The 22,618-nt window shown below is 47.4% G+C and overlaps 1 protein-coding gene across 4 annotated transcripts in view; it reads right to left on the bottom strand.

The window, feature by feature from the left end:
* Positions 1 to 22,618, bottom strand: part of LOC139263747 (cadherin-12-like) — a 419,878-nt gene that overhangs the window by 14,808 nt on the left and 382,452 nt on the right. For all 4 annotated transcript variants that reach the window (XM_070879783.1, XM_070879782.1, XM_070879785.1 and 1 more), the window contains one exon: positions 11,351 to 11,468. In XM_070879783.1, coding sequence (XP_070735884.1) covers positions 11,351 to 11,468 — 118 coding nt within the window. The remainder of the gene's footprint in view (positions 1 to 11,350; positions 11,469 to 22,618) is intronic.

Below are 22,618 nucleotides of genomic sequence, written 5' to 3'. Positions count from 1 at the left end.
CTTGATTGGCACCCCATTCACCACCTTAAACATTCACTCCCTCCACCACCGGTGCACTGTGGCTGCAGAGTGTACCATCTACAAGATGCACTGCAGAAACTTGCAAAGACTTCTTCGGCAGGACCTGCCAAACCCTTGCCCTCTACCACATAGAAGGACAAGGGCGCAGGCACAAGGGAACACCACCACCTCCATGTTCCCCTCCAAGTCACACACCATCCCAACTTGGAAATATATCGGCCGTTCCTTCATCGTTGCTGGGTCAAAATCCTGGAACTCCCTCCCTAACAGCACTGTGGGAGTACCTTCACCACACGGACTGCAGCGGTTCAAGAAGGCAGCTCACCACCACCTTCTCAAGGGCAATTAGGGATGGGCAATAATTGCTGGCCTTGCCAGCGACACCCACATCCCAGGAACTAATAAAAAAAATCAGGGGCGCAAAAATGTTTTCGGATTTTGGACCTCTCTCCCAGCATAAACTAGATGAAGCATGTGATGTGCAGCAGTCGTTAAAGCGACAGGCGGAGGCTGACGGTGAATTGATCAGTTAGCTTGTGTTTTTATTTATGTTACCGTAGAGTTAGGAAAAGTAGGAGTGTCTCCACAACAGCACTATGGGCCACCACGAGACAAGACTCTTACCCCCACCCTCCCAACCCCTCATCTCCAGTTCACCTCTACCCTCCCCCCCAACCCCCGGCCACCTCCCCCCCCCAAGACCTCTCTGCCGGCTCGGCCTCGGAGATGCCCGATTTTCCCCAGGACCCGCCCGGTGAGCTGCCCCTGATTGGCATCTGCACCCTTCCAGTTTACGCACAGACAAGGCTCATGGCTCAATGCCCAGCAGTTCTCGGCCCGGTCGGCATCTTCCGACCTGCGTTCCCTTCGCAACCCCCATTTTGCACCAGTCTCTGGTGCCATTCCAATCTCTCGCCCACTGTCTGCTCTCTGTGGAAGCTTGCTGTGTGCACACTGGCTGCTGCGTTTTGCCTATTTTACAACAGCGACTACACTTCAAAAAGTACTGAGTCTGTTGGTTCTGAAGCACTAAGAGGTCCTGAGGTTATGAAAGGCCCCTTCTCACTTTGAATAAAACTGTGTCGTCCTCACTTAAATTAAGGGATTTATTGTGTGAGAGCACTCTAGTAATGACTGCATGAGATAAGGTATTGTACTTGAACTGTTGTGTCCTTGGTCTATTTACTGCAGCATGGTGAGCTCCCTTTTATACCTGGTTACCTGTCGTGTACAGGTGACTCCTAGGTCTTCACCAGTTGCACCCTCTGGTTGTACATGCATAGCATATACAGTGTGAAGGTACATTCAGTAGTCTTATGTTACTGTACATTGAGTGTACAGGGAGTATACTTAGATTATACATGCACAACAGGATTCATGTCGCACTGCTTGCAACTAACAATAAACTTGCACATATATTTGTATGAAATTCTTCTGTCAGCTATTGTATGAAGGTCCTTTTAAAATTACTAATGATGCACAATATAGTTTCAACTCTCAAGTGGTTCAACTGAATATTAATAACCAGCGATGAAAGGCAGATGATCAATAAATGTGTATTGAAATCCACTGAATGGAACACAGTAACTATCTTCTGACATGCAGCCTATTCAAGTAAAAAGCAATACAGCAAATGTCCAACAGCACAGATTCCATATGCTGTGACGTGCAGCCAATATCCTTCAACGCATGATGGAGAATGACCGTGAAAGGTCAGGGCTGATTCCATAATCAGGGATTGCCATCCTGGAGCAGTGTTTACAGGGGGATCAGGTTGGGGATTTATCGGTTCCTTGTTGGGAACGAGCCCTCAGAGAGTCATCGCTGTCATTTCATAAAAGGGGCAAGTGTCTTGAGTCATAAGGTTTGTTAAGAAAGTAAGACTTGGATTTCTATAGCCTCTTTCACGACCACCGGATATCTCAAAGTGCTTTACAGCCAACAAAGTACTTTTAGAGTGTAGTCTTTGTTGCAAATGTAGGAAATGCGGCAGTCAATTTGTGCACAAAAGCTCCCACAAACAGCAATGTTACCTCGAGACTTGACTATTCCAACCCTCTACTGGCCAGTCTCCCATCTTCCCCTTGAGCTCATCCTAAACTCTGCCGCCGGTGCCCTAACTCACACCAAGTCCTGCTCAACCATCACCCCTGTGCTCGCTGACCTACATTGGCTCCCAGTCCGCCAACAACTCGATTTTAAAATTCTCATCCTTGTTTTCAAATCCCTCCATGGCCTCGCCCCTCCCTATCTCTGTAACCTCCTCCAAATCTGGCCCCACGAATTTAATGGCTCCACCATTGGCGGCCATACCTTCAGCTGCTGAGGGCCTAAGCTCTGGAACTCCCTGCCTGAACCTTTGCACCGCTCCTTGAAACCTACCTCTTTAACCAAGGTTTTTGGTCAACAGTCTTAATATCTCCTTATGTCAAATTTTGTCTGATAAGGCTCTGTTAAAGGGGCTTCATATATGCAAGTTGTTGCTGTTTTTGATTGGTTCCCAAGCAAGAGAATTAAAGTGTCCCATCACCATCCGAAGAAGGTCCACTGCTACCAGCTAACTCGATGTTGACACAGAGTCAATGTTCTGTGGGGTTCCTTCATTCTCCTTCCACTCAGGCAGTACGGTCCCGATTTTAACTCTGGGCGGGTGGGTGATGAGGTGAGTTGGAAACGCACCCACTCCTGGAGAAATTAGGCCCGGTTATTTTAACTCATGGGCCTCATTAAATTGCAACCGGACCACCGCCCCCCCCCACTCCCCCTGTCCAGTAAAGTGACGAAAAATCGTGCCACCCAGACGGTGCCCATCGACACAAGGTGGGTAGCAGCATAATAAATAATGGAGCAGTCCATGCCACATGCAGCAAGACCTGCACGACATTAAGGCTTGGGCTGATAAGTGGCAAGTAACATTCGCGCCAAGCAAGTGCCAGCCAATGACCATCTCCAATAAGAGAGAGTCTAACCACCGCCCCTTGACATTCAATGGATTTCCATCGCCGAATCCACCACCATCAACATCGTAGGGGTCACCATTGACCAAAGACTTAACTGGACTACCCACATAACTATTGGGGCAACTGAGGCTGGGTGTTCTACAATGGGTGTCTCACCTCCAGACTCCCCTAAGCCTTTTCACCATCTACAAGGCACAAGTCAGAAGTGCGATGGAATACTCTCCACTTGCCTGGATGAGTGCAGCTCTGCCAACACTCAAGAAGCTCGACACCATCCAGGACAAAGCAGCCCACTTGATTGGCACCCCATTCACCAACCTAAACATTCACTCCCTCCACCACCGGCGCACCGTGGCTGCAGTGTGCACCATCTACAGGATGCACTGCAGCAACTCGCCAAGGCTTATTCGGCAGCATCTCCCAAACCCGCGACCTCTTCCACCTAGAAGGGCAAGGGCAGCAGGCGCATGGGAACACCACCACCTCCAAGTCCCCCTCCAAGTCATACACCAGCCCGACTTGGAAATATATTGCCATGCCTTCATCGTGGCTAGGTCAAAATCCTGGAACTCTCTCCCAGCAGCACTGTGGAGCACCTTCACCACACGGACTGATGCAGTTTAGGCCTGAGTTAAAATTGCAGTCGTCCCGATGGCATTACCGGGATGGCCAGGGATCATCTCTTGGGCCTGATTTACATGAGCCAAAATCAGTGTTAAAGGGCACTGGTGGCCTGAAGATGAGTTCAGTAGACTTACTGCTCCATTATCACTGATGCTCAATTTACTGCTGTTTTTCAAGGGACCTTCCCATGAGAGGCTGCAGAGCAGCCTGTTTCAGGTGTCAAGCCGCTTTCAGATGTAAATCGTGATCCTATAACTTAGGTTGGATCCCAATTACAATTTTAAGTGACAAACAGGTGGAAAGTTGCGTCACCCACGGTCCGCCCATGTGTCCCGGTGTTGAGCAGCCTAACCCACGGCCCATACAGTGTCAGCTGTGGCTCAGTGGACAGCACACTTGCCTCTGAGTCAAAAGGTTGTGGGTTCAAATCCCACTCCAGGGACTGAGCACATAAATCTAGGCTGATGCCTTGGTGCAGTGCAGAGGGAGCGCTGCACTGTCGGAGGTGCTGTCTTTCAATGAGATGTTAAAGCAAGGCCCCTGTCTCCCCTCTCAGGTGGACATAAAAGATCCCATGGAACTATTTCGAAGAAGACCAGGGGAGTTATTCCTGGCCAATATTTATCCCTCAATCAACATAACAAAAACAGATTATCTGTTTATTATCACATTGCTGTTTGTGCGAGCTTGCTGTGCACAAGTTGGCTGTCGCATTTCCCATATTACGTGACTACACTGCAAATGTACTTTAGCGACTGTTTAACGTGTTGAGACGTCCGGTGGTCGTGAAAGGTGCTATAGAAATGCAAGCCTATCATACAGGGACCTCTGCTGGCTGGTCCAAAGAGGTCCTCAAACATTCTTCTAGTTTATATTTTAGTGGAGCAAAGAGGAGGAGGAGCTCCCTGACATTGAGCCAGTCTAAAGCCGGGCGGGGTGGGGGCAGGAGGCTGCAAAAGGATGTGGCCCCCACCCCCGTGGACCATGTGGTTTGCCATCAGCAAAGACAGGAGGCCACTTCAAGGTACAGCGCGAGCTGGTGCAGGAGCGCGAAGGCTGTGAAGAGTGATGTCATAAGATCCAGGTCCGCGATTGGAGCCTGGACAGATACAACAGCAGCAGCGAGAGACTGTAGAGGGATGTGATCGGGGCCAAGGAGAGGCGTGAGTTCAGGGCCAGGGGCTCAGGGACAGCACGGGCCAGCCCACACTGCGATATGTATGCGCACTAGATCCGTGCAGCAGAGCAAGTCTCCAGTCGTCTTGGTTAATCCTTGTCACTGGACCAAGACCTAGCTCTGTCAAGCCCGTGTGGAGGCTGGTGTGCAATGGCCACCCCACATTAAAAAAATTTACACACAGGCATCTTCCACCCTTCAGGATGTAGTTCGGGTCCTTCATTGAAACACCTGTGAACTCATTCTTTTTTTGGCGTGGAAGCAAGTCATCCTCGATACGAGGGACCGCCTATGATGATGATGATGAAACAGGAGTCCTGACCTCGAAATGGCTTGGGCCTCACGGATGCTCAGAATGGACGGATGGCCAGTGCCTACAGGTTGTCCAACCTTAGAGTTAAAAACTACCTCCTTGTTTATCAGATCAACATTCCCAACACCGTTTAGTAAAGAATGAGAGCACTTGCATTTAAATAAAGCCATTTCTCGACCTCAGGACACTCACCGTCGGAATGCAGAGCAACAGGGCAGCCTATTTGCACACAGCAAGATCCCGCAGACAGTAATGAGATAAATGACCAATTACATGGCTTTATTGATGGATAAATGTTGGGTAGTTCACCTCCCCCTCCTCTTTTTCAAATAGAGTCATGGGATCTTAGGCAACCACCTGTGAGGACAGACGGGGCCTCGGTTTAACATCCCATCCAAAAGACGGCACCCTCCGACAGTGCAGCACTCCCTCAGCACTGCACTGGGAGCACCGGCCTAGATTTTTGTGATCAAGTCTCTGGAGTGGGACCTGAACCCACAACCTTCTGACTCACAAATGAGAGTGCTACCTACTGAGTCACGGCTGACATCTATTAAGCATATGACAATTTCTGCTGTTGATTAAGAGTGAGTAAAAAAAATCAGAACACGTGCATTCACAAGTCCACTGAATTTTCTGTGATTGACAAGAGGAGCATTACTCTTTAATACGGAATACAATACCTCAATCCTTTTATAGAAATTGAATTTTCTTCTTGGAAAGCCTTTTCACAGACCATTACATGCAATTTCTATACACAATTCAGTCGAGTTACCAAGCTTGTCATCAGTTATACTAGTTAACCAAGTTATAGGTTCACTAGATCGATGCCTGAGATGAAGAGGTTGTCGAATGAGAAAAGGTTGAACAGTTTGGGCCTATACTCATTCGAGTTTAGAAAAATGAGAGATGGTGTTATTCAAACGTATTAGATTCTGAGTTGGCTTGACAGGGTAGATGCAGAGAGGATGTTTCCCCTCGTGGGGGAATCTAGAACTAGGGGGCATAGTTTCAGAATAAGGGACCGCCCATTTAAGATGGAGATGAGGAGGAATTTCTTCTCACAGAGGGTCGTGAATCTTTGGAATTCTCTACCCCAGAAAGCTGTGGAGGCTGGGTCACTGAATATATTCAAGGCGGAGATAGGCAGATTTTTTTGAACTACAGGGGAGTCAAGGGTTATGGAGAGTGGGCAGGGAAATAGAGTTGAGACCAAGATCAGATCAGCCATGATCTTATTGAATGGTGGAGCAGGCTCGAGGGGCCAAATGGCCTACTCCTGCTCCTATTTCTTACGTTCTTATGTTCTTAAGTGGCAGCTTAGCTCCTTGAGAAGTGTAAAAGGAGCATGTTAACAAGTGCATCGTGATTAGCTGGCTCTCTGTATTTTCATTGTTAAATTTGTGTTTCAAGAAATGAATTGTCGGATAATTGTGCCACTGTGATTGGTGGTTTTTAAAATCTACAGAATACAGAGAGGGATTTTCAGTTTGTGCGAAAAATAAGGACAGTGACCCTTACAATTGGGTCGCAATTTTTCTGTTCGGCATTGCATTCCACCTGATGCCATTTGCAATCGGGCCTTCTTTTAGGCTTTTAGCATAACTGCTTGGATTAGCAGACACCTATTTAAACAAGGAAATCAGGTTCCTGTGCTTGTTTAAGGATTCAATTGCCATTTTACACTACTCCGACATTCTATTTATCAATTGTACAACAGTTGTTGGTATTTCATATGACGGTAAAAGCTTTTTATGGGATGCCTCGTTTGGTTCTCCATCCGATGGTCTCCTGTGATGCCGAGTGGAGAAATGAGGTGCCTTCCGCAACAGATCTCAGTGAGCCGGTCGATGTGAGGTGTTCCTGGGTCTGGGACCCACAGATCTCAGTGGGCCGGTCGATGTGACGGTGTTCCAGGGTCTGAGACTCACAGATCTTAGTGGGTTGGTCGATGTGAGGTTTTTCAAGGTCTGGGAACCACAAATCTCAGTGGGCCGGTCGATATGAGGTGCTCCAGGATCTGGAACCCACAGATCTCAGTGGGCCGGTCGACATAAGGTGTTCCAGGATCTGGAACCCACAGATCTCAGTGGGCCGGTCGATGTGACATGTTCCAGGGTCTGGGACCCACAGATCTCAGTGGTCTGGTCGATGTGTTCCAGGGTCTGGGACCCACAGATCTCAGTGGTCTGGTCGATGTGAGATGTTCCATGGTGTGGGACCCACAGATCTCAGTGGGCCGGTCGATGTGAGGTGTTCCAGGGTCTGGGACCCACAGATCTCAGTGGGCCGGTCAATGTGAGGTGTTCCAGGGTCTGGGACCCACAGATCTCAGTGGGCCGGTCGATGTGACATGTTCCAGGGTCTGGGTCCCACAGATCTCAGTGGGCCGGTCGATGTGACATGTTCCAGGGTCTGGGACCCACAGATCTCAGTGGGCCGGTCGATGTGACATGTTCCAGGGTCTGGGACCCACAGATCTCAGTGGGCCGATCGATGTGAGGTGTTCCAGGGTCTGGGACCCACAGATCTCAGTGGGCCGGTCGATGTGAGGTGTTCCAGGGTCTGGGACCCACAGATCTCAGTGGGCCGGTCGATGTGAGGTGTTCCAGGGTCTGGGACCCATAGATCTCAGTGGGCCGGTTGATGTGTTCCAGGGTCTGGGACCCACAGATCTCAGTGGGCCGGTCGATGTGAGGAGTTCCAGGGTCTGGGACCCACAGATCTCAGTGGGCCGGTCGATGTGAGGTGTTCCAGGGTCTGGGACCCACAGGTCTCAGTGGGCCGGTCGATGTGAGATGTTCCGTGGTGTGGGACTCACAGATCTCAGTGGGCCGGTTGATGTGAGATGTTCCAGGGTCTGCGGCTCAGGGCCACAGTCGCACTTCGGGCCGTCCCTCACCTTCCCCGTGTGGAGCAGGTGGGCGCAGCGTCCGTGCCCCGTGCGGATTGGGCCGAGCGCTCGCTGCCCACTGTCTCCCTGGGAGGGCGAGGCTGGGGACCTCTGCTGGTGGGGCAGTGATGAGGTGTGGAGTTGGGGAGCTGATGACACGCGACACAAGTCTCCCTGCGTGCACTGGCTCACCGAGAACCTGCCAGCTAACGTCGTCAAGAAGACGACCAAACGTCTGAAAGCAGCCTCCCGGTCTGAAAAGCAAGAAAGCATTCTACAAAATCGGCTCAGCGGCAGGAAGCAAAGGGTACTGGCTGACGGGCTGCTGGGAGGCGGTCTCCAGTGGGGTTCCACAGGGCTCAGTACTTGGTCCCTTGCTTTTTACCGTATATATTAATGATTTCGACTGAAATGTAGGGGGCATTTTTTTAAAGTTTGCAGATGATACAAAAAATTGACTATGTGGTTGACAGCGAGGAGGGAAAATTTTAGACTGCGGGAAAATATCGATGAACTGGTCAGTTGGGCAGAAAAGTGTGAAATGGAATTCAATCCGAAGAAGTGTGAGGTAAGGCATTTGTGGAGGTGCAACAAGGCAAGAGAATCAAGAGGTGGATATTGAGAGGTGTGGAGGAACAAAGGGACCTTGGAGTGTACGTCCACAGATCCTTAATAGTAGCCAGACAGGATGATAAGGTAGCTAAAAAGGTATACGGACAGCTTTCCTTTAATGGCCGAGGCAGAGAACACAAGAGCAGGGAGGCCATGCTTGAACTGTATAAAACATTAGTTAGGCCACAGCGGGAGTACTGCGTGCAGTTCTGGTCACCACATTTCAGGCAAGATGTGATTGCACTAGAGAGGATACAGAGGAGATTTACGAAGATGCTGCCAGGTCTGGAAAATTTTAGCTATAAGGAAAGATTGGATAGGCTGGGGTTGTTTTCTTTGGAACAGCGGAGGCTGAGGGGAGATTTGATTGAGATGTATAAAATTATGAGGGGCCTAGATAGAGTGGATAGGAAGGACCTTGGAGTGTAGGTCCACAGATCTTTAATGGTAGAAACGTATAAGTTTATGAGGGGGCTTGACAAGGTGGATGCAGAGAGGATATTTCCACTGATGGGGCAGACTAGAACTAGAGGGCATGATCTTAGAATAAGGGGCGCCCATTTAAAACTGAGATGAGGAGAAATTTCTTCTCTCAGATGATTGTAAACCTGTGAAATTCGCTGCCTCAGAGAGCTGTGGAAGCTGGGACATTGAATAAATTTAAGACAGAAATAGACAGTTTCTTAAACGATAAGGGGATAAGGGGTTATGGGGAGCGGGCGGGGAAGTGGAGCTGAGTCCATGATCAGACCAGCCATGATCATATTGAATGGCAGAGCAGGCTCGAGGGGCCATATGGCCTACTTCGGTTCCTATTTCTTATGTTCTTATGTTCTTATGTTCTTATGACCTAGATCCCTTAGCAGAGCGGTCAATAACCAGGGGGCATAAATTTAAAGTAATTGGTAGAAGGATTAGAGGGGAGATGAGGAAAAAATTTCTCCCAGAGGGCATGTGGGTCTGGAACTCACTGCCTGAAAGGGTGGTAGAGGCAGAAACCCTCATCACATTTAAAGAATATTTGGATATGCACTTGAAGAGCGGTAACCTACAGGGCTATGGACCTAATGCTGGAAGGTGGGATTAGGCTGGGTAGCTCTTTTTGACCAGCATTGACATGATGGGCGAATGGCCTCCTTCTGTGCTGTAATTTTTCTATGATTCTATACCACAATCACAAGCGGGAACAGCCTGGAGGGCATTATTTAAAGGGATCATCTTTTCTCAGGTAAATCACTGTTTGCTAGTATGGAGCTATTGAGTTTTTTGAGGGTTTAGATTGCCGGAACTGGCATCAACCATTCCAGAAAGTTTTGTGGCTAAACCTTCAGAGGATTTTTGACTAGGGTTTCAGGTAAACATCTGTGATCAAATTGAATGGCAAAACAGGCTTGAGGGGCTGTTGTTTAGTACCAAGTTCATGGTTGATCTGTATCTCAATTTCATTGTACCTCAACATGCCTTGGTGCAGCATCCCTTGATACCCAACAAAATTCTATCAAAAACAGAAATTGCTGGAAAGACTCAGCAAGCCAGTCAGCATCCGTGGAGAGAGAAACAGTTAGCGTTTCAGGTCTGAGACCCTTCGTCAGAACTGGAAAAGTCAGCGATGTAACAGATTTTAAGCAGTTACATGAGCAGGAAATGGAGGGAGGGGAGGAAAGAACATAAGGGACGGTCTGTGATCGGGTGGAAGGCAGGAGAGATTAAATGTTGCAAATGGGGATGGCAGAATCAGACGTTAAACCGAGGCCCCGTCTGCCCTCTCAGGTGGACGTAAAAGATCCCATGGCACTATTTCGAAGAAGATGTCATGTGGAATATTTATCCCTCAATCAACATGACTAAAACAGATTATCTGGTCATTATTGTTATGTATGTTAACTGGGGTTTTACCTGCCACCGGAGGGCGCGACTGTCGGAGTCCTAATAGTCACTGGCAGACACGTGCAAGCTGTGTATATAATGTTGGCAGCCGTGTTGAATCCTCACTTTGAGAATTTATAAACCGGAGTAAGGTGTTGCCTGAATTAGCTCACCGTACTTAGCCTCGTGGAGTTATTCGATACTTAACGATTATCACATGGCTGTTTGTGGGAGCCTGCTGTGCGCAAATTGGCTGCCGTGTTTCCGACATTACAACAGTGACCACACTTCAAAAAACAAGCACTTCATTGGCTGTAAAGCGCTTTCGGATGTCTGATGGTCTTGCGATATAAATGCAAGTCTTTATTGTGGGGAAAATCTATCCTGTTATGTTCTTACAAGAGAAAAATAAACCAGTAATGTATTCTCAGCTTCTCGAGATAACAGACAAACAGATTAATGTGTACTACATAACCATGCAAAATGGTCTTCAAAATTGCTTCAAATCTGTGAATACGATGGTGTGAGTGAAGTGAAGATGATGGCAGAACAATATTTTCTGTGGCAACGTCAGCTTAATAAATGAAGGGAGAATGCGAAAGTGAATGCTGTTGCACGGATCTGAATCTTCAAACAATAAATACAATTCGTGGGGGCATGAAATTATCGTGATGCTGATTACTCGAATGAAGGTTGTCAGGGTTTTGAAAGGCTGGTTGTTTGTGTTGCTTTCACGAGTCAATTACACGCCACACACAGAGCAGCTTGCAACACAGATTGGACATATATTAAAAAAAACATTAGTTTGAAGCGAATTCTGTGGGAAATAGCCTATCACTGTTGAGGAGCGAGAGAGAACAACAGAAAAAACCAGCAGCTCTTACTTCCGTTGTCATGAATTGTGAAGTTCGGGTTGGCGGCAGCCTCGGGTGACAGTCTGAAGTGAAACTGCGGGGCAGTGGCTGACATGTCTTTGTCCTCCGCGCTGATCGTCATAATTATCTGAAAAGATCAGAGCGAAGAGAAATGACTATTTATGCATTATGTTAATTCCGGACCAATTTTAAGAGAAACGTCTTTCATCGTGCCACAAACAGATCCTGCTCCCCGTGCACCCAGCCCCCTGTTTCCCTGCACACAATAACTGGTGCCCAATTAAACAGTCGCAACGCTGAGCGGCGGTGTCAGGGTGTTGAAGCTTTATCTGTCTGAAGAGTCGAATCAGAAGAGTTTAGCCGCAAAGAAAGCTGAAATAAACAGCAACCTAAGCACAAACAAGTGTTACGACGCAATAAAACGTAAATGTGATCGGATATTGAGACAAACCTAGAACAGTCTGCTTATAACCACTTTGGTGCATTGCATTTTGTGCAGTTTGAGCTAACATTATCACATCAGAGGGGACGGAATCTGCTTTTACATTGCTATGTCGGTGACTGACTCCTGATGCACAGGTCTCTCCCCAGCTAATAACAACCACAAGCTAAACTTGCTGCAATTACTCATTCACAGGCAGCCCCTCGGAATCAAGGAAGACATGCGTCCACTCCTGAAGTGAGCTCTTTGGTCGCTGAACAGTCCAACACGAGAGCCACAGTCCCTGTCACAGGTGGGACAGACAGTCGTTGAGGGAAAGGCTGAGTGGGACTGGTTTGCCGCACGCTCTTTCTGCTGCCTGCGCTTGTTTTCTGCATGCTCTCGGCGATGAGACCAGAGGTGCTCAGTGCCCTCTCGGATGCACTTCCTCCACGTCGGGTGGACTGGTCTTGGGCCAGGGACTCCCAGGTGTCAGTGGGGATGTCGCACTTTATCAGGGAGGCTTTGAGGATGTCCTTGTACCGTTTCCGCTGCCCACCTTTGGCTCGTTTGCCGTGAAGGAGTTCCAAGTAGAGCGCTTGCTTTGGAAGTCTCGTGTCTGGCATGTGGACAATGTGGCCCGCCCAGCGGAGCTGATCGAGTGTGGTCAGTGCTTCAATGCTGGGGGTGTTGGCCTGAATAACACCTTTCACGACCACCAGATGTCTCAAATGAAGTACTTTTGAAGTGTAGTCACTGTTGTAATGTGGGAAATGCCACAAACGGCAACCAGATAATCTGACTTCTTGCTATGTTGCTTGAGGGATAAATATTGGCCAGAACACTGGGGATAATTCCTGTGCTCTTCTTCGAAATAGTGCCATGGGATCTTTTACATCCACTTGAGAGGGGAGACAGGACCTCAGTTTAACGTCTCCTCTGAAAGACGGCACCTCCCTCAGCACTGCACTGGAATGCCAGCCTAGATTTTTTGTGCTCAAGTCTCTGGAATGGGAGTTGAACCCACAACCTTCTGACTCAGAGGCGAGAGTGCTGCCCACTGAGTTACGGCTGACACAGCAATTGCCACATCTCTTCCTGAGTCCAGTAAATGCTCAGAACTGGTGGCAATACATCCCTGAGAATATTGTGTAGCTCAATTGCACAGATAATGTTGTGTTTCTGGCAGAAGGAACTCCACTCGCCATCTTGAATAATGGGCTAGCCAGTGTGAAATGGCAGTGGATGCCCCAATGGTAATATTATGGCCACACAACACTTAACAGAGACCTTGAAGCTATTGTTTGGAAGCTGTTCCGATTTTCGATTTATATAAGTGTCTGAGAAGTTGCTAACTTCATTTGGACACAATCCAGTGAGACGAAACTTAGAGACAAAGGTCTCATCTTTCTTCCAAGGCAGGTTAAGCACGTGGCTTGTCAGACAATTCAGGGGGCCCCACCTCTTGAGCTCCATTACTGCCTCTAAGAGGCAGCAATGGAATGGATAGGCCTTACCAACCGGGGGCAGACGGATGGGCTGACCTGTCCTAAATTGCCCCCGGGCCAGGAATGGGTATCTGGGCCGACCCCACACCACCCGGCAGTGAAGCCCTCCTGACTCCTGAAGGAAATTGCGCCGCGGGAGCAGCACGGCCGCTGGCTGGTGTCACTGACAGCTGTGGCAAGCAGTGTGTGCCTGGGCGGCGCGTCTGTCCTTAAAGGGGAGAGCACGCTGCCGGCGTCTCCATTTTATTTTAATTGTCGGCCCGACTCCGAGGTCGGCCCGGCAATGGCGGCCACGGGTTCGTCCGGGCCACCGACAGACAGCCCAGCAAACCCCTCTTGGATAGCGGGCCGCTAACCCGGCTGAAACCCTCGCTGGTGGCCTAGTGGGCCTAACTAAATTATTGCAGAGTTCGCAGCGGCCCTCCCCTTTAACTGAAGGGGAGGGACGTTGTGATGCGACAGCACGACACTGGTGACTCGTTGGGGCGGCCGACCCTGTCCAAGGGCACTTGCGCCCCTCAACTCCACCCCGACCGGACGTACAAAACAAAGAGGTGAATATCGGCACAATGTCCGCTCCATGGATTGGTGGCGGGGGGGGGGGCGGAGAAAAATCTTAAAGATCGGTAAGTGCACCTACGCTTAGTCGGGGGGATATTTCAGCCCCCCAAACTCTTAGACAAGTCGCAGACGGGCGTCCTCCAGCTCACATGTGAGATTCAGGACCAAGCTGTGAGGAGAACAGAGGGCCTCGGCCTTACATAGACCTGTCACCGAGTGTCCTGGTGGGGTACTCAGTCAGCCTCACGGCAGCTACTCACATAATAAGTTTAGAGGAAAGTGAGATGATCTCACTAAAAGGTATAACGTTCTTAGAGGGCGTGACAGGCTAGGTGTTGAGAGATTGCTGTACCTAGCTCGCGAGTCTAGAACCAGGGGGCACAGTGTCAGGATAAGGGGATCCGCCATTAAAACTGAGATGAGGAGAAACTTCTTCACTCAGAGGGTGGCAAATCCTTAGAATTCTCTACCTGCAGAGGGCTGTAGAGGCTCAGTATACTGAGTATACTCAAGGCTGAGATAGAAAGAGTTTTGGACTCTAGGGGAATCAAGCGATATGGAAATCGGGCGGGATCATACAGTCTACCCCTGCTTCTATTTCTTACGTTATAATCTTACTGCTATAAAAAAAAACAAGATATCAGAGAATGCTTGGCTTTATTTTTCACTCTGTATATAAATAATGTAAATCAAACCGGTATAATTAGAGATGAGAAAAAAGGTGTCGTCCATTTAAAACGGAAATGAGGAGGAATATCTTCTCTCAGAGGGTCGTGAATTTTTGGAATTCTCTGCCCCAGAGAGCTGTGGAGGCTGGGTCATGGAATATATTTAAAGTGAAGTTAGACAGATTCTTGAATGATAAGGGAGTCAAGGGTTATGGGGGGCGGGCAGGGAAGTGGAGCTGAGGCCAAGATCAGATTAGCCATGATCTTATTGAATGGCGGAGCAGGCTCGAGGGGCCAAATGGCCTACTCCTGCTCCTATTTCTTATGTTCTTATGTTGATATGTACCTGCTGTGCAGTTAGCAAGGGCTCGTTATCACCCAGCCAGCTAGCTCCCATCTTCCCACCTCATATAAACAGCCGTTTCTCCAGGATTGCTGTGAATCTCCCGGTGAAGTTACAGCAGAAGATCGGAAAAAGCCTCACAAAATCTCCAGGCGCATACTTTTAAGAGAGACACACTGCAACATAATTCAGTCCTTCTGGTCATGACGATCTGTCTACTGCAGTTCTTCAGTAATATTGTCAGCTGTGGCTCAGTGGGCAGTACACTCGCCTCTGAAATCAGAAGGTTGTGGGTTCAAGTCCCACTCCAGGAACTTGAGCACATCATTCTTGGCTGACACTCCAGTGCAGTGCTGTTTTTCGCATGAGACATTAAACTGAGGCCCTGTCTGCCCTGTCAGGTGGATGTAAAAGATCCCATGGCACTATTTCGAAGAAGAGCAGGGGAGTTATCCCTGGTGTCATGTTGAATATTTATCCCTCAATCAACGTAACAAAAACAGTTGATCTGCTCGTTATTATATTGATGTTTGTGGGAGCTTGCTGTGCGCAAATTGGCAGCTGCATTTCCGACATTACAAAAGTGACTACACTCCAAAAGTACTTCATTGGCTGTAAAGAGGCATCCAGTGGTTGTGAAAAGGCGCTATATAAATGCAAGTCTTTCTTTTCTTTATATTCTGCATTTATTAATAAACCTGTGATATAGACCTGCATCACAATTTCTCAACCTTTTCACACACGTCCATCATTCAAAATTAATACCTTTTGCAGAGCATCCAACCTTTAAGTTTCAAAATGGCCAGATAACCTTCACAAGTGAGGATGACACAATCAATCAAGGCTTTGAGCTGGGTCCTTGATATTTCTCTCAGTGTGTGAATGTCTAGTTTGTTTGTTATTTTTCCCAATTAGTTTCTCATCCGCGCAGTTTTAATCTTCGTGAGTCAATCTCCCTCTCCCCCAAAACGCCCATTGCATTGTCCTATCATTCAAAGGGCTTTTCAAGCCAGAAAGAAAGATATTTCTAAATGTCGATGCCATTGAAATCGCTGCAGATGAGTTAATGATTGACCTCTTAAAAGCAGCTATTGTCTGTACTTTGCAGGAGACTTGATAAATATCATCTCAAGTCGCTGGAGAAATACCACCAACAATGTCTCCGGTCTCCGCAAGTTCGTAAAAATCCCCTGGGAGGACAGACGCACCAACATCAGCATCTTCGACCAGGCCAACATCCCCAGCATTGAAGCACTGACCACACTTGACCAGCTCCGTTGGGCGGGCTAAATTGCTCGCATGCCAGACACGAGACTCGCAAAGCAAGCGCTCTACTCGGAACTCCTTCATGGCATGCGGACCAAAGGTGGGCAGCGGAAACATTACAAGGACACCCTCAAAGCCTCCCTAATAAAGTGCAACATCGCCATTGACACCTGGGAGTCCCTGACCAAAGACCGCCCTAAGTGGAGGAAGTGCATCCGGGAGGGCGCTGAGCACCTCGAGTCTCATCGCCGAGAACATGCAGAAATCAAGCGCAGGCAGTGGAAAGAGCGTGCGGCAAACCAGTCCCACGCAGCCCTTCCCTCAATGACTATCTGACCCACCTGTGACATCGACTGTGGTTCTCGTATTGGACTGTTCGGTCACCTGAGAACTCATTTTAAGAGTGGAAGCAAGTCTTCCTCGATTCCGAGGGACTGCCTATGATGATGATGATACATTGAGGAACTCGAGAGGGGGGTGTGGGGGGGATATTCCTCCCGTCGCTAACTTCACTGAAAATGGGAGCTTGAGCAGAAAATTGGCACGTCCGTATTATCGTAAAATCATCGGCTAGTACGGCACAGAGAGAGGCCATTCAGCCCATCGAGTCCGTGTCAGCTCTTTTGAAGAGCAATTCTGCTCACACCCGCTTAACTGCTAGAATTGCAGGAGAGATTTCCCTCTTGTTACTGCTAGAGGCGATCCAGATATTCTGGACAATTCTTTTTTTCGATCGGGTTCCCTAACCAAGACTGGGTTTGCTACATGGGTTCTTTGCTTAAAAATTCATTGCAACACATTGCTATTAAGGACTAGTTGGTTTATTAACAAAGTTTTAACAATCACACTACACATTACCAGTTCATCCACCAGGCTCACAATTGCATGCCTCATCGAGGATGTCCTCGACCCAACCGACTGTCATTTTATTAAGCCTTGTGACCATCACGTGACTGGCTAAGCCACTCACAATGCAACAGATCTACAACTATTTTTGTATAACATTAAATCAGGTGCCCCCTTTTGTAAGGGCACCCAAACCCACAAATTAACAATGCAACCTTGTCGTATCAAATTAAAATTTGGTTGCCGGGGGTGATGATGCACTCCAGTCCCTCCGGCGTCCACCTCTCGCGGAAGGCTGCAAGCGTACCGGTGGACACCGCGTGCTCCATCTCCAGGGGCACCCTGGCGCGAACGTTGTCGCGGAAGCAAGGCAGGCAGTCGGGCCCAACAGCTCTACAAACCTGTGAGCATACTCACAGGTGCATACATTGCACAGACAGTGTTATTTGCTAATGCCTCAAGTGACTATGAGCCGGCAACTTTCAATAGGTCAAATTCATTCTATTGATAATTTTGCAGGGTTTCCTATAAATATTCAATAGCTCTTTATAACGGATTTTCTGAAACCAGTTTTATCTGCCGACTGCAAACGATAGATCAACTAAAATATTAAGACCTCGAGAGAGTAGATAGAGAGAAACTGTTCCCATTGGCGGAAGGGTCGAGAACCAGAGGACACAGATTTAAGGTGATTGGCAAAAGAACCAAAGGCGACACGAGGATAAACCTTTTCATGCAACGAGTGGTTAGGATCTGGAATGCACGGCCTGAGAGGGTGGTGGAAGCAGACCCAATCATGGCTTTCCAAAGGGAGTTCGATAAGTATCTGAAGGAAAAACATTTGCAGAGCTACAGGGAAAGGACCGGTGGGTGGGACTGGCTGAGGTGCTCTTGCAGAGAGCCGGCACGGGCTCGATAGGCCGAATGGCCTCCTTCTGTGCTGTAACCATTCAATGATTCTATGACATCGACAACAAGGGCTTTAGGGGAATTGGGGAAAACGATCATAAGTACCGGCAAGATCAGTTTTTCCTTAGTTATGTTAAACAAATTGGCCGATAAATATTGAAGGTAAAAAAAATGAAATGAGATATATCTATTACACTGCATTTTGATACATAGATAATGGGCCCAAGTTTCCACACGATACAAAACGGGCGCCCCTCCGAGCTGGGCGTCCGTTTTTCATGCCTAAAAAAAACTCGCGATTCTGGAGCGCCCTGCAGCTCCATGTCTTCCTGGCGTGGCATCCAGGGGGGCGGAGCCTACACTCGCGCCGATTTTGTAAGTGGGAGGGGGCGGGTACCATTTAAATTAGTTTTTTTCCTGCCGGCAAAGCTGCACGTGCGCGTTGGAGCGTTCGCGCATGCTCAGTGTGAAAAAAACATTGGCACTCGGCCATTTTTGTAGTTCTTTGTAGCTGTTTAATTTTTGAACATTTTTTTAATAAAAGCACATTGCCATCAGCACATCAGCACTTGCAGCCTTCTCACTGTCTCCTTCCCCCCCTCCCCCCCTCCCCCCCCCCGGAAAAGTACGGGCGCCTCCTCCCCCCCCCCCGCGGGAAGAACTGGCGCCTCTTCTTCCCTCCCCCCCACCCCCCCCCCTCCGCGGGAAGAACGGACACCTCCTCTCCCCTCCCCCCCCCCGCGGGAAGAACGGGAGCCTCCCCCCCACCCCCGCGGGAAAGAACGGGCGCCTTCTCTCCCCTCCCCCCCCCCGCGGGAAGAACGGGCGCCTCAGGCTGACTGCAGCATTCTCCGTGCCTGAAGCACTTTCACACAGGTAGGAAGATGGTTTATTTAATCTTTTCTTTGCTTATAAATGTTTATTCAGATTGGATTTATTTGTATAATATTTGTAGAAGTATAAATAAGGATTTATTGTAGAATTTAATGAGTTCCCTTCCCCCCCTCCCCCCCACCTCGTTCTGGACGCCTAATTTGTAACCTGCGCCTGATTTTTTAATGTGTAGAACAGGTTTTTTCAGTTCTACAAAAATCTTCACTTGCTCCATTCTAACTTAGTTTGGAGTACGTTTTCACTGTGGAAACTTTGAAATCAGGCGTCAGTGGCCGGACACGCCCCCTTTTGAAGAAAAAATTCTGTTCCAAAGTAGAACTGTTCTACCTGACTAGAACTGCAGAAAATTTTTTTTGGAGAATTGCGATTTCTAAGATAGTCTGTTCTCCACCAGTTGCTCCTAAAAATCAAACACAAATCATGTGGAAACTTGGGCCCAATGTGCTGACACCAAAACCAGTGGCAAAGCTAGCAAATAGCGTGGAGTTACTATTTAGACTGTATAATAAAAATTATAATTTGGAATGACTGCACATCTGCCTGACTTTAGGCTGCCACAGGACTTAGTTTAGACAATGATGGAGATTATCCCCGGCCTTAGACACTACAGTAGTCACACAATCTCAAAAGAACCATATCTTTTTGTAAGGCCAAACACAACTTCTTCAAAAACAGATCCTTATCAGCCTGGAGCGCCATCTAGTGTCCGATTTACAATATGTTTCTAAGTCCTCTTTTTAGTTCTCACTTGTTGTATAAGTCGTCGGTAGTTTTATGTCGAGTCTTTCAAAACTGGATATATAATTTTGAGGTTCATTTCTATGTATTTTCCACATCCTTAATAAATTAGACATACTGGTGCACTCCACGCTAGTTGTCACTCGATACTTGGACACTATACACTTTTGTCAATAATAGTGAGGTGCATATCACAATATGAAAGATAATAGTCAGAAATTTGAAAAGTTCTAGTGAGCATCCTTAATGATTGTAAGATCTAAGATAGAAAGAAGTATTAGAGGTGGAGTCTAATGTTGGTCAATTGTTGGTGCAAACATGTATCGTAATATAAGTTGGTTTTATCTAACATTAATATTAAATAATTATATGAAGAAATATCCAATTGAAAAAAGAAGAAAGACTTGCATTTATATAGCGCCTTTTAGGACCACCGGACGTATCAAAGCGCTTTACAGCCAATGAACTACTTTGGAGTGTAGTCATTGTTGCAATGTGACAGCCAACTTGCACACACCAAGCTCCCACGAACAGCAATGTGATAATGACCAGATAATCATGTTTCTTTGTTACATTGATAAATACCGGCCAGGACACCAGGGATAACTCCAGTGATAACTCCCCTATTCTTCTTCTTCGAGAAAAATAGTGCCATGGGACCTGAGAGTGCAGACAGGGCCTTGGTTTAACATCTCATCTGAAAGACAGCACCCTCACTACTACACTGAAGTGTCAGCTGAGATTTATGTGCATAAGTTCCTGGAGTAGGACTTGAACCCACAACTGTCTGACTCAGAGAGGGAGTGTGCTATTCACTGAGCCACTGCTGACACAGACCTAAACGCTGATCACATTAAAGAATTTTGAAGTGAGCTTGAGCTGTATGATCGTAGCATGCAAATGTGATCATCGGCGCAGAAACCCCGGCCTCCCCCGGTCTGTACGGAGTGTGTACGGACCTGGGAAGGCGTGGCAAAAGCCGGTTTATCAGCTCACAATGTGCATGCGCTGAAAACCGGCTTTTCCGATTTGTCAAGCTCCGGCTTGACAGCTCCTCCGTATCTCGGGAGCGAGGACATTTGCAAGGGCAAGATTGCGGTATTTACCCATATCTTGCCCAGCAAATGTCCTCAAAACTCTTGCGCCTGATAAAAGCTGGCACATAGCCTACTTTTACATAAGAGGCATAAGAGTCTTAAAACACACTTAAAACATAAAAAATAAAATTAAAAATTAAAATTTTATTTTAAAAAACCCTGCCCACTACATTAAATTAATTTTAAACCATAATTAAAAAAATCTTTTAAAAACTCGGGAAAAAATATTTTCTCTAAGTTAGGTATTAAGTTTAATTTCAATTAAATTTAATTATGTGAGGTGTGTTTTTTTAATTTTAATTTGGTGTTATTGTGTTTGTTTTTTTTTCTCAATTAATAGCAATGAGAACTAGTAGATACGGAGTTCCCATTGCTATTGATGAGAAAGCTGTGGAATACTGTACCTGATTGGTTGAGCAGTCACACGTGACTGCACCGTCTCCGTGGGAACCTGGAGGACGGGAGCGCGCTCCACAGTGTGGGAAGAGAAGGCCTCTCCACCGGAAACCCACGCTCCTCTGGGACCACCAGGTAAATTCGTAGAAATGTTTCAGGTTAGAGGCAATTGCCCGCGGACAGCCTCCGACCTGCAATTTCAGCCCCAATATGTTTGTATGAAATACTACATTTTAATGAAAGTGTTAACCCATTTCTTTTGAATTGGGTTATATATTTAGTCAAATATCGGGCCAGGAACTTCATATATACAAGGTGCTGCGTTTGCACGATTCCTTCATGCAGTGCAACTTCACCATGTGTGTGACATCAGAATTTCAATTGATACTTTGGGGAAAAATGGTAATGTATTGTCATCATGGCCACACTCACAAAATGCTAGCAAATTCACAGAAAAGTGAAAATCTCTTAACGTTTTATAGGGATAGTGAAAAAAAGACCATCGCAATTGTTCAATGATTAAATATTCTGACCAGTCGATTTCATTGGTCAGTGTTCATGGTTGGTCGGAGATATGAGGAGGAATTGTCTTCAGGGCTAGAATTCAGGCAGAAGGGACATTTGTTTAGCCCTTCATATCTGTCTTAGTCCCTATAATATAGAGGTCCCACTAGTGGACTACTGTGGTAATGCAACTAACGATGTATATAAAAAAGATCATGTGACTAGGTCACATGTTAGTTCCTGTAGAGCCACCTTGTAGTCTGTGTCTGCTGTGATGTCATAAAGAATATATCACAGACCCCACCCATACAAAGACCTGTCCCTCCATCAGGGACTTGCCCCATTCGCAGGTAGTGTGCGGGGAAGGAGTGGCTGGTGGAATCACAGAGAAAAATGGTCTCTTTCTTACCTGTCTCTGTTCGTGTTCCTGTTACTTTTTTTCTCCTCCTCACTTTCTGTCTCTCTCTCTCGCTCTCTCTCATCTTTCCCATCAATTCTTTTTGCTTCTCTTTTTATCTTATTCTTCCCTTTATGGTGGGAGGTATGGCATGGTGTGGTGGGAAGAGAAGCTACCCAGCAGCTAGAGGCTGCATCTGGATTTGGGAGGGGGGCGAGACTGCAAGGTAAATGTGACCCTTAATGACGCCTGTCCCTTTCCCTCCATCACTTAACTCACGCATCTCCCCTCCCATTCTCCCCGTCACTCTGTCACTGCAAAAGGCAGATTTTCACCATATTATAGATGGACGAATCCTTAAGCAGTGCAACTTATTAACACCATGGCCAGGAATCCCCTTGAAGCTGCTGGCTGCTCAGCCATCATCAGTTCACCATAAGTGTGATGAAAATCTCGTTTATGCGCGTAACAACAATTTGAATTTATATAGCGCCTTTAACGTGGTAAAACGTCCCATGGCACTTTTCGCAGAAGAGGTATAAGACCAGAAAATAAATTTGACACTGAGCCAGATAAGAAGAAATTATGGCAGATGAGAGGTAGGTTTTAAGGAGCGTCTTGCAGGAGGAAAGAGAGATAGAGAGGCGGAGAGGTTTAGGCAGGGAGTTCCAGAGCTTAGGGCCGAGGCAATAGAAGGCACGGCCGCCAATGGTTGAGCGACTATAATCA

Source organism: Pristiophorus japonicus, chromosome 5 (assembly GCF_044704955.1).
Source record: "Pristiophorus japonicus isolate sPriJap1 chromosome 5, sPriJap1.hap1, whole genome shotgun sequence".
Classification (NCBI taxonomy): Eukaryota; Metazoa; Chordata; class Chondrichthyes; family Pristiophoridae; genus Pristiophorus; species Pristiophorus japonicus.
Note: the sequence above shows the minus strand (reverse complement) of the source record. Positions and strands in the feature narration are given on the sequence as shown.